The sequence below is a fragment of the Puntigrus tetrazona genome, chromosome 7 (genome assembly GCF_018831695.1).
Source record: "Puntigrus tetrazona isolate hp1 chromosome 7, ASM1883169v1, whole genome shotgun sequence".
Taxonomy (NCBI): Eukaryota; Metazoa; Chordata; class Actinopteri; order Cypriniformes; family Cyprinidae; genus Puntigrus; species Puntigrus tetrazona.
The window spans coordinates 8,929,189-8,941,688 of NC_056705.1; the positions used below are offsets into that span (position 1 = coordinate 8,929,189).

General features: G+C 35.4%; 2 protein-coding genes across 5 annotated transcripts in view; one reads left to right on the top strand and one right to left on the bottom strand.

Annotated features, from left to right (window-relative positions):
* mthfs (5,10-methenyltetrahydrofolate synthetase (5-formyltetrahydrofolate cyclo-ligase)) overlaps window positions 1-5,834 on the bottom strand; it is an 11,466-nt gene extending 5,632 nt beyond the window's left edge. Inside the window, exons 1-2 of the mRNA XM_043245210.1 lie at window positions 5,420-5,834; window positions 3,762-4,029 (exon numbers count right to left, since the gene is read on the bottom strand). Coding sequence (XP_043101145.1) covers window positions 3,762-4,029; window positions 5,420-5,530 — 379 coding nt within the window. The 5' untranslated portion in view covers window positions 5,531-5,834. The remainder of the gene's footprint in view (window positions 1-3,761; window positions 4,030-5,419) is intronic.
* Window positions 5,835-7,026: 1,192 nt separating this feature from the next.
* zfand6 (zinc finger, AN1-type domain 6) overlaps window positions 7,027-12,500 on the top strand; it is a 10,391-nt gene continuing 4,917 nt past the window's right edge. Inside the window, exons 1-4 of one of the 4 annotated variants that reach the window (XM_043245407.1) lie at window positions 7,103-7,358; window positions 8,118-8,190; window positions 10,829-10,982; window positions 11,940-12,009. In XM_043245407.1, the coding sequence (XP_043101342.1) occupies window positions 10,838-10,982; window positions 11,940-12,009 (215 nt within the window). In that variant the 5' untranslated portion in view covers window positions 7,103-7,358; window positions 8,118-8,190; window positions 10,829-10,837. Of the gene's footprint in view, window positions 7,359-8,117; window positions 8,191-9,581; window positions 10,726-10,828; window positions 10,983-11,939; window positions 12,010-12,500 lie in introns of those variants that run through there. The other 3 variants (XM_043245409.1, XM_043245406.1, XM_043245408.1) reach the window with 3 other exon arrangements.

Sequence of the window (12,500 nt, forward strand, 5' to 3'; positions counted from 1 at the left end):
CACTTAGTGTCACAGTGATGTACTGCCAATATGAGCATGCAAAGATTGTCCAGCACACACACGCACGCACGCGCACACACACACACACACACACACACACACACACACACACACACACACACACACACACACACACACACACACACACACACACACACACACACACACACACACACACACCTGACATTTTCAGTTTCATCGTTTCCTTTCATTGCTTTTTGATGGCAACAAAAACTGTCACCGTCCATTTTCAGTAATGTCATCGACCGAAATGATCAAAACAGCAGTATCTAAATAGCTATTATAAAATTAAACATAACATCACTGTTCATTTCAGCATTGTTACTTGAATAAAAAAAATTACATTCAAAAATAACTAAAACTAATCAATTAAACGTGATAAATAATATATTTTAATATTTATATTCAATCGTTTATCTATTTTGAGAAATACTACAAAATTTCAAAACAAAAGTTCAACTTAAATAGCGCTGTATTAAATAAAACCTAAACAAACTGAACATAATGAATACACACGAATATGATATAGACGCATTACAAAATAATACAAAATAACAAAACTAAATTTAAAGTGAAACAAAATACAGAAATAAAATATTAAAAGTATTAACAAAAGTTAAAGTAGTGTATAATATTATATATTTCATATTATAAATTAAAACTAATAGATAAAACTAAAATAATAACATTTGAAAACAAAACATGAATTTAAAAAATATTAACAAAATCTTTAAATACACACACACACACATATATATATATATATATATATATATATATACATACACTGAAATTGAAATTAATATTTTACCAATGAAACTGAAGTTACTATTATATATGAAAATAAAACTAAAACTAATAAATAAAAAATACATTAAAATTACAAAAAAAATAACTAACTACAAAAAAAAATGTATTCATAATTTATCATCATAATTCTTATCTATTTCTTATCAAAGATACTAAAATATTATATAAAGGAAAGATTATTACATAAATATTATTATACAAAGGAAAACTGTGAAAGGTGAAACAAGTTAATACATATTAATGAAAGCTTTAAAACGCCAACATTTTAAATGCTCCATGCGGGGGAATCGTCCACAACGGCAACAACAACAGAAACCTCTGTTTCCACCAAATAGTTTTATTTGACGCAGGCTTTAAAAGGCAGACACCTCGGCAGGACGTCCTGAGCTCAAGGTGCCGCTTTGACTCCGCAGGATCGAAAAATGGACAAAAACAGCCCCCTCCCTCCCGCCGGGACGATTACACTCCTTCACGTATCACGTCTCTCCTTCCCTCTCGGCTCTCTCTTTAACGCGCACGTACACGAACACCCCATCAAACCTGGGTCTAAAGCACACAGACTTTAATCTCAGAGTTATTACGTACTCCGCAGGGGCTTCGGGGCTTCGGCCCGCCGTCCCGTAACACCTGCCTAGTTTACATTCGGCCCCACGCTATTTGCTTTAGAAAACAAGCCATCCTGCGGGAACGTATGCTTTGCTTAAGCTATAATTAGCCTGATGATGAACGACAGAGATTAAGCCAACTGTACAGACACTAAATTAGGACGATTAGATGAAAAGCGCATCTTTGACGGCCATAAACAGCCCACGGATACTAGCTGCACGCAGGCAGCGGCATGATTTATGAGTCATAATTCACTTACTGCTAAATTAATGTGGGGGATATATTAAATATGACGGTACGTTTACCAGCAAACCCTTCGTCAATTACTAAATTACAAGATATAACAGAGGAAAATAGAGTTTTTTCTTTATGCACATTTCTGGTCTCACCGTGCATGATTTATTGGACGATATTAACGCAAAGGAAGAGGTAAACCACGTCCAATCTCTAACTAGCCAGCGTTTAGAGAAGATATCTCACCACTACGGTAAAGCTGGGCGGCGCTGCCATCTTCAGTCCATTCCGGAGACATTTATTTGGTGAGGAGCCGCAGAAAACATCACGAATCATAAAATATCGCCGCTTCTCAACACGCGCGCGCGGTCAAAGCGCGGAGCACAAAACACTGCATGAACACTAAAAATATTTCAAGTTAATGCTTAGATGCAATCTGAAGATTTAAAGCAATACAAAACATGATACTTGATTGTACTGTAAGTGAAGATGAAGGCAGGTGTGACTGTGGGATGAGAGCTCCCTCTAATGGTGCAAGATTTCCTTTTTTCATTTTGCACGTGGCCTAATACCAGCACAGTGGGTTTATTATTAATTATATTAGATAAGGGCTTTGTGGATGTGCAGCAGAATTTATTTTGTCTATTTTATAAATGATGTATTTCAAAGTCTCCCCTGTTTTTTTTTTTTTTTTTTTTTTTCAATTGCGATGCGTTTTTTGCTTGTTTTTAAAGCTTGCTGAAAATGCTGCGATTATAAATCAATATGGCTATTATAATAAATAATAACAATACGTTTAAATATTAAACAAAATTTGAAAATTACTATTGTGATATTTAACTTACATTAACTATTTCTGAAAAATATTGACATTAAATTATTATAAAAATTATTATATTATTATTTATATTACAATTCAATTATTTTTATTTAAAAACACTTGTTTGTTGGGCTGCATAGTTTGTTCTAAATCCTGTGATTAAAAATATAATATAATGATACTTTTTTTTAAATTATTAAACAATGTGTTTATTGCTATTGCAATAATTGTGAAACGGCTAGAATTTAAAAAAACGCTACAATTTTAATTTAAAGCACACCTGTAAAATTTGCAATATCAATGACTTTCATAAACACTGTGGCATTTACTGCTGATCATGTTTTACTCTGAATCTTGCAGCTTATATTGTAAAGCAAATTTAATTAAACCGCAGCCTCTTTGATTTGATAAAGCCACATTTTGTGCCTTTTTTGATAATTACAACACTAGAAAACAACACAAAATATGGCCAAAAGTACAGCATTCGGCTGTATTTCGGGTCCAGGTTTCCGACTCCACGAAAGCATAAAAAATATGCTTTATTGTTCAAGAAACACGCTAAGTTAACACACTTGTTTATCGGAAAAACAATGCTACAGTCGGTCATTCTCCTTTAAAAGTGTTAAAACCTTGTTTTGTTTTGTGAAACCCGCCCACTGTATTTCAGCACCCCGGGTTGCCAGTTAGAGGAAAACTCCGCATATTTCACTAGCTGTCCTGCGCGCTTGTGCTGGTGGTGTCAATCGTGCAACCTGCACGGGCGTCGAGTCTAAGGAGAAGACACTGCAACACCCAGTTCAACCGCACATGCAGGGGTCATATAACGTAGCTGTATCATATAATAGTCTGTATTTGGCGTAATGCAATGTGTTTCGAAATCACGTTATTTTCCGCATACTGGTTACTCCTTTAAGCATCCAGTGGGGACATAACTAATAATGATAACGAGTTGTACCGCCTTTTTATGCGCTTGCGTCGCACATCATACACACAACAGCACGTCTGCATCAGCACTGACGTCTAGCTGTGTCCTCTTTTGGAAGCAGAAACGAAGTAGTTTCACTTTATCATCGAAACGCAGCGTCTCCGGAACATGGCGCCCTCAGCAACGCTACTTTCTTTTCTTCAGCACATCTCTTTGGTTTTTAAGCTTTTAGTCTTTGCAACTTCACTAACGGCTTGTAACCCTCCAAAGAGAAAGGGAAACATCACATCACACGGGCCCTTTCGTATTTATCTAACGCGCGATAACATCCAGCGCCGGTCTCACCTGAGGCCAGGGCTTCTTCTCTGCCGCTGTCGTCGTCGTCTGCTGGCTGCTGGATGTTCCAGGACGTGAGCGGCAGCGTCTTCGCATCCTCCGTGTCTCGGAGTCGCAGCATGTCCATGTGGCTGCTCTTGGTGAAGTATCTGGGAATGAAGCAGGCTTTGCCCCTCTTGAAGATGTCCTGGAGGATGTCGTCGGTGCGCACCTCATCATGCATGTTCAGGAAGACGGCGACGCGCTGGCTGGACAGGTATTTGGGATGTCTGAACAACTAGGCAGAAGTTTGGATGGTTTTTAACAAACAAACTACAGTTACAGTTTTATACTGCTTCGTCTAGGATATGTAATTACAGTATTAAACATATAATTAAAAATGAACAAAAACACATTATATTGACATTGATATTTTTTTAGCTACAATTACGACATGCATTTGAGAACATGAACATATGAGCTTTTTTAGGGTTAATATTCGCTAAAGCCAGGCTTTCGATCTTTTTGGTGCCACAGACTATTACGTACGCTCATAATCAAGCAGGGGCCGCCCGTCCTATATTTATCTATACGGTTTCTTGCATAATTTATACTTTCAAAAATAATATAAAAATGTGTAAATATTATTTTGAATTTTAAAAATGTTGTACATTGTAGATTTTTGATGTTTTCCGCCTACTTGTTACATTACTGTTCAATCTATCAGTCAATATTTATACAGCACTTTTAACAATAGTTTGTATCAAAGCACTAAACAGTATCAATTACAGTATATTATCACTGTTAATATAAGATTATTGCATGCATTAAGTTATTTAAATATAATGTTTAGTTTATATATATATATATATATATATATATATATATATACTATAATATGTATGTTTATTATTAATTAATTTATTTAAATAAATTTGTACAGTTTTTCCTGTTTCTATTGTTAGATCATTTAAATATATAAATATACTATATTATTTGCTTATTTTATTGTTTTTTTATATTTATTGCTTTTTTCTTTCATTTTATAAATATTTAAATATACTATATTATTTGCTTATTTTATAGCTTTTTCTTTTATATATATATATATATATATATATATATATATATATATATATATATATATATATAGAGAGAGAGAGAGAGAGAGTTTTTCTATAGTTTTTATTCTGTCTTTTTTATATCCTAAGTCTTAAAGAAATGTGTGAGTAGACAATGTGAAAATGAGAAAAAAAAAACATATTTAAAAATTACATATAAACAATAATAAATCATTAACTTTTAATGTATTTGGGCAAGTTTTCTCTAGTTGTAATAAACATCACGTGGTAAGCGGTTAAGAAATCTAACCACTGTACCTTTAAGACAAACAAAATACCATTTCCACAAGGAACGTCAGGTTACTGAACTACGTGCCCAGCTAATGATTTTTGGTTTCCAGAACGTTCCCAAAATCCTCTATTGACGTTCTCTGGTGGTCGGCCAGGAACGTTTTCTTTTATGCAAATAAAACGTTCCCCTTAAAGTTACAACGATCCCTGAACATTCAGAAAACTTATTTGCTCCGGCATTATATTCGTGCAATTAAAAAATCTAACCGCTGCCGAATATTTCACGGCCGGTGAAAGCTCTGTTATCTCCGCTGACACGCTGTCAGTGACTTTTACCTTTTGCGAGACGACTCGAGACTGTCTCAGTTTCTCCTGATCACTCAGCGCAGCCACTCGACCCTTGATTTCTCTTCTCAAAGCTTGTTTTGCTGCACGCAGAGCTGCCATAACGAATCTGCGCTGCCCGAATCCAGTCAGCCTGCGAACAGACACTTTACAAAACAGACCTCCGCGATCGTGTCTGCAGCTCAGTTAACGATTAACTCGTGAGAAAGTCATAACAGCGGCGCAATCTGCACGTGTTTGCGTGCGATCCGTTAACGCGCGATAGATTAGCCGGCCTGAGTGGGCGGGGCTAGTGTAAGAAATAGATTAGTCGTCCTGAGTGGGCGGAGCCGGGTTACATGCCCTTTGAGGAAAGGTAAACATTCCAGGGAAAAGTCTTAAAGGGACAGTCTTTTGAAAACGCATTTGTTGCAAACTCAGTTGACTTTTTTGTTTTGTTTTTGTCAGGGGACGCAGTTTTTTTTTTTTTTTTTTTTTTAAGTTGTTGCCATACCACTAAGTGACTGACCAATGAAAGCATAATTTTGGTATTAATAAAGTAATATGAGAGAATTGTACACAATTATTAGTTAATGTTTGCTTGTATTTTTTTTTTTCAGCTAAAATGCCTTTGGTATTCAGGCTAGCATATTGAATATTACACATACTTTAATGTTTTAAAAAAAAATTACAAAATGCAAAGTAAATGATGTTCCATTGCCATTCACATATATTTATGTAAAAATAAAACACTATACATATTCTGACTTTAACAAAATTAAAATATGACAGAACTATAAAAGATTATTCTATATATTTTAGTTGATTGAAAATGATTGTCAACATATGGGTGAATAGTTGTATGAATGATCGTGGCGAAGATCTTTGAATCTAATGTTATCCTGTTCTAAATTTGTCTAACAAGTTTTTTGGAAATTGAAAAACAAAATGCAATTATAATAATAGTCGTGAAAATAACTTTCATTATTACTATAAAAATTTTTTTGTTTAATTGTAATCTTTTTTTACTTCAAATTCACTTCAATAATAAATAAATATATATATATATATATATATATATATATATATATATATATATATATATATATATATATATATATAAATAAATATAAATATATTCCAAAAATAGAACAATATAATATCAGAATGTAAAGACAAAAATATATATATAAAATAATAGTGGTGAAAATAACTTTCACTATTACTACAAAGTTTTGTTTGTTTAATTTTAATCTCATTAATCACTCATTAATATATATATATATATATATATATATATATATATATATATATATATATATATATATATATATATATATATATATATATATATATAATAATATGTTCCCTACAGAATTGCAGAAATAGAAAAATATAAGACCAAAATGTAAAAACAGAAAATATTCTGGCTTTTTTATCCTAAATCTTTTATATCCTAAAGCAAACAATGTGAAATGAGAAAAAAAAACAAGTTTGCCAATAAAAACCCTAATCACATCTACGCAATGTCATGATTGTTTTTTATTTTCGAATAATAATAATAATAATAAATAATAATAAGAGATCATATAGAAGTTACATTCAGGTTGACACTGTGAAATGTTTAGATATAAAATCTTGAATATGATAGTTTAGTTAACTAGAAACTCTAAAAGCATAAATATTAAAAAATAAAAATAAATATGTAAAGGATGACGATGTGGCGTATAGGACCTTCTTTACCGCGAAAGCGTCGAAGTGCCCTCGTGACGTCACCGGGAGGTTAAAGTGGGGGCCGGAGTGTCAAAACTAACAAACAGGCTGTTACTCGCTCGGTGGGGGAAGGGACGCCGGGAAACCGACGCCGAAAACACTAAGCAAACATTTTAACGGCGCAAGACAACAGGGCAAACTCTTTTAATCCAGCGACGTCGACCGGAGTAGCGCGGAGGTGAGTTTAGACGCGGAGTCGACCGAACGGCCGCGGCGGTTAGCCGACTCGACGCGAGCGAAACACGGCGTCGCGTCCGGTCGCTCGGCGGAAGCTTACCCGACAGCTTTAAGCGTGCCTCTAACGTGCTTGGCGACTGTACGTGTCTGTGCGCGAGCGAACGGCCGTTAGTTTAGTAGGGGAGGAAGTTAGCCGTGCGATTAACGCTAGCAGGCTAATAGCGGAGGTAATTAAGGGAGTTGGAAAAGTAAACGGCGGTTGAAGAAGTAACTAGTACGTTGCCCGTTTGATCATTTGTACCGTGTCGCTTTTTAGTTCACGGCGTGTGTGCGACAGTGTGCTGTCTTTTAAGATGAACAACGCGCCAGCTGTTGAAACTTTTTAAGTTTGTGTCTTTGGGGAAGTAACGCGCGCGATGTTAACGCGTTTAAAAGAGGCAGTCGCTGCAGATAATTAACGGTCGTGCTTCGTTTAACGCCGCTCCGATATCTATTTCGACGCGCGTGGCGTTAAAATAACGAAAATAGCGATTTGTCAACGAAGCGTCGAATCTTCAGTTTTTTAAATGAGTCGTTTGAAACGGTTCGCTCGCCGGGGAGGGAATGATTTGACGCGAGCTGTTCAAATGAGCCGAATCTCGGAAGCGAATCGGTTCGTGATGCGCGTGGGAGGGGCTTGCGCTGCGCGACCAATGGCGTTCCGGTGGGCGTGCCCTCAACCCCTTTTCTATTATTACTCAATGTGTTTTACGATGTCCAGCTTTCGTTTAAACAGCTAGCGACGTTACGCACGAGATAAACAGAGAGGTGCTCCCCGTAAACCTTTTAACCAGGTAAGGAAAGCGAGCGTGTGGATGTATAGGAGACGTATTGCGACGAAATCTGTTTTTAGTCGGTGTTGCCATTGTTGTTATATGATTACTTAAACAAAGGGCAGCGTAAATAGTGCAAGTTGCCGTGGAAACCCGATTATCTTAGCGCTCAGATCCACCTGCTGCAAGTTCTAGTTGAAGTCGGTCTCTTTAACAGATAGTGAAACAAACTCATTGTGATTTAAGAGGAGTGTAGGTGCACTTCACTTCTGTTTCTTTGTCCTAAACCGTGACCCCATAATTAGTGACATGTCACTGATGTTGGCTTAAAAGGCTAGAGTGTTTGTATTGTGACCAATGTGATCTGGTTATTTATTAAGAGAGCTGTTAACACTTCTACCGCACAAGCAGTTCTTTATCTTTATCCCATTGTGATTGTAAGTTAATGACACCGTCAGCCCTAACAGCAATGCCATATAAATGCTTTTACTCCAGATAGTTTTAGATTCTGGAACCTAACTGGACAAATGGGACTTTTCCTTTTTGCAAAAAGTCTATTATAAATAAAAAAAAAGCTATTGCTTGAGGTGAGAAGATCACTCCATATGTGAAGAGTGTTGTTATCAGAAGTAATCACGCATTTAATTGCGTCAGGCGTTCGATTCAAACCTGTTGTTTTGTAGTCACGTTTGTTTCTGGCTTAATCCAATTCGGTTTAAAGCGTTTTTTTTTTTTTTGGCACCGGCTTTGATTTTAATATGAGTGAATCACCGGAGACGGATGCCAGTTCCAGGTGTGAATGAGAGAAGTTTCTGAACTTAGGAAATGAAATTCAGGCCGCTTTTAAATATTAAAAGAAAAATGCGACAAGTTAGACCCCAGAGTTTAATACTCGAGCTTAGCGGTCGAGCTAGAGCCATATTAATTATAATGTTTGCCTTAGCAAAAGCGCTAATGAGGTTTTGCGTTATTTGTTTCTGCTCTCTGTATGTGTGTGTTTCCCCGCTGTATTCATTGTTAAATCCTTGGGAAACTATTTTGTTTTCCTCCATGTAGGAGATTATCGACTTGGGATTTATCCAAAATGCAAGACCCTTTTGTAGAAGATGCTTTCCCTAAATCACCGTCTACTTTTACTTACTTTATTTAAAAAAACCAAAAAACGCTATCAATATCAGTCCGAGTGAATGGGATATTCATATTTCATAATTAGTTTTTTGATGCTTGAGTTCATTTAAACATCATGACATTAATATGGCATTAACATAAATTATGGATTTTTGTTATGAACATTTTATGACCACTGATGTATTATTTATTGGTTTATTTACCAAATAAAGTTGCATTAACTTTTAGTTATTTGTATTATTTTTCAGGTAGTATTTATTTATTTATTTTTCTTAATGTGTGTGTGTGTTTTCTTAATGTAGTCTTTGTGTTGTTGGTCTTTCTTGGCCAGGCTCTTCTGTGATCCCGTCGCTTGTAGTTGGAGAGAGAGTGTCTTTATCTGATCCGGTGCAGGGCCTGTCACAGGGCAGCACACGTGATCACAGAGGCTTACCGTACACTAGCCAGACAGCGTAGGCTCACGTGCGCATCTTTAAGTATGTTATGAAGAAACTTCGATCGAGTGGTTTTCAACGTTCACATCAGAATTAAACTCTTTCTCGTCAGCACATGGTCCATTTTTTTTTTTCTTTTTGAAAGTTGATTTAAAGCTGCCGTTTGGCTTGAACGTTGACCGAGAGCGCTATTAAAGCACGGTGTTTGGGTTCCCTCTTTGTAGTGTTTATGTAACGATAAAGTCATTACGGAAGCAGTACTGACCGTATTTTCCCCCTTGTTGTGTTCTGCCTGGTTTTGGGGCAGTGGTGGTCTAATGGTTAGAGTTCGAGAGCTGGACCTTTAACCCGAAGGTTGCAGGTTTGGTTACCGGTAGATAATGTAGGGTGAGTGAGTGAATGAACGGTGCTCCACCCTCAACCCATAACTTGAGTGCCCTTGAGCAAACCTTACCCAAAAAACGTTTCCCGCAGCAAAAATGGTTGCCCACTTCTTTTGTGTGTGCACTTAAATGGTTGAATCTATCTTTTTATCATTCTGTCTGTTTGTGATTTCCATCTGCATCGTTTCGTCTAATCATTCTCTTGCTCCATCTATCCATCACTTGTCTTAGTCCCTTATATCTGTCTTTCATTCCTTCTTTCTATTATTCTTTCTGTTGTTCTGTGCTTGTGTCGCTCCATCCATCTTTCTGTCTGATAATCTTTCGTCCACCTATCCATCATCTGTCTGTGTTTTTTATTTAAGGTGTAATTACCCTTGTTTCCCATCTTTCAGCGCAGTGAGGACGCTTCTTTTACGGTAGGAATGTGAGACAGGCGCACAGGTAGTCTGAGAGAGACAGAGCCTTACAGACAGGGCCAGAGAGAAAGTGAGAACATGTCAGAGGAAGAGCAGATAAGTGTCTTATTCCCTCAAACATCTGCACAAAGCCTAATTCAGCTGTACAATCAGTATTCAAAGCACAGATTGTAGACTCGGAGCTCTTGTAAGGTGAAACGGGCCACTGGTTTTCATGCACGTATTAAGGTCTGCTATTTAGCCTCCATACTCTTTAATGGTGATGCTTTTCTTTCTTTCTCTCTTCTGTCCACAGGAGAGGGATATGGCTCAGGAGACCAATCAGACACGAGTGCTCTGTTCCAATGGTTGTGGGTTTTACGGCAATCCGCGTAATAACGGCATGTGCTCGGTGTGCTACAAAGACTCCTTACAGCGACAGAACAATAGCGGCAGGTCCAGCGATCCAGGTCAGTATCACAGAGGAAATCATTTCCAACTCATCTGTATTTTACGTCACAATTTAACACTATTTAAACCCATCGGGAGATGGCGGTGATTTGGGTAGATTCTTTACTCTGCTAATGAAACATTTGTACGGGAGCATTGCAAACGAGTTATAAAAGAAAGAGGGGGTTGTGATTTTTTTTTTATTATTATTTATTTATTTTTATTTATGTATTTTTTTTAAAGGAAGGTGGTGGAAGTTTTCATGATATGCTTATCGTGAATCATTCATGTTAAGATCAGTCGTTTTAAGAAGAAAGGGTTGATAAAAGCAAGATGTTGGTGGTTTGTTGCTTTTATACTTTTGAAAAGTTTGAGTTCTGTAAATATTTTTTTAACATGTAATTTATTCCTGTGATGAAAAGCTGAAATTTCAGTATCATTACTCCAGTCTTTAGTATCTCTTCAGTATAATAATAATAATAATAATAATAATAATAATAATAATAATAATTTATTATTATTAAATGAATGACGCTCAAAAGAATAGCATTGTTTTTATTTTTAAAATTTATTAAAATCTCATTGGCTCATACACCTGTAATAAAAAAAAAAAAATATATATATATATATATATATATATATATATATATATATATATATATATATATATATATATATATATATATATATATATATATATATATATATATATATTTTTTATTTTTTTTTTTATTTATTTATTTTTAATAAGCTATAATTTAATTATTCTCAATAGCATTTAACCATCATTTTAGGGATGCAAAAATTCCTGCTGGTGGAAGCTTGTCTGGTTGTTCCATCATGCCTGGTTTGGACACAATATTGTTTTACTGGAACGTCTCACTTGTTCTGTTACTTTCATCAGCTTCTGACGAATAAGGAGAACTTAAAATGGAAGTGTTGACATTTTGGGTTTCCTGCTCTTTCATTGCCTGCAGTGTCTTCCAGCCTTAGCAGTAAAGGAGAATCTGTGACCGTACAATCGACGTCACAGCATGAGCAGAACAGGTACAACATCTTCCTCTTTACTACCCTTTGGTCATTTCTCTTAACAGTTGCTTAAGTCATTTCATTGGCATTGGATGTAGTTTAACTTATTTCAAAAGAGTAAGAAAAGGCCTTTTTTTTTTTTTTTTTTTTTTTTTGAAAGAGTAAACCTGTTTTAGAAATGAGTGTGTCAACAGATTCTGAGAGATATTGGTGACTAAAAGTGGGCAGTTTTTAATGTTTTTCTTTTGTGCTTAAACTCTGATATTACATATTACTTAATTTATGAAGTTTTGTTTCATTTTTTTTTAATCTAAGTTCCCTGAGTTAATGATGGAGTTATTTTTACATTTTTGCATGATTTTTGTTTTAAATCTTAATTTTATTTTTATTTTTTGGTCTATTTCATTTGTAAATAATTTTTTAGTGCCAGGTTTAGTTTTTAGTATTTTGTTAAATCAAATAAAAATGAAATGTTGCTTTGTCGGGCAGCTTTTTTATTTATGTATTTT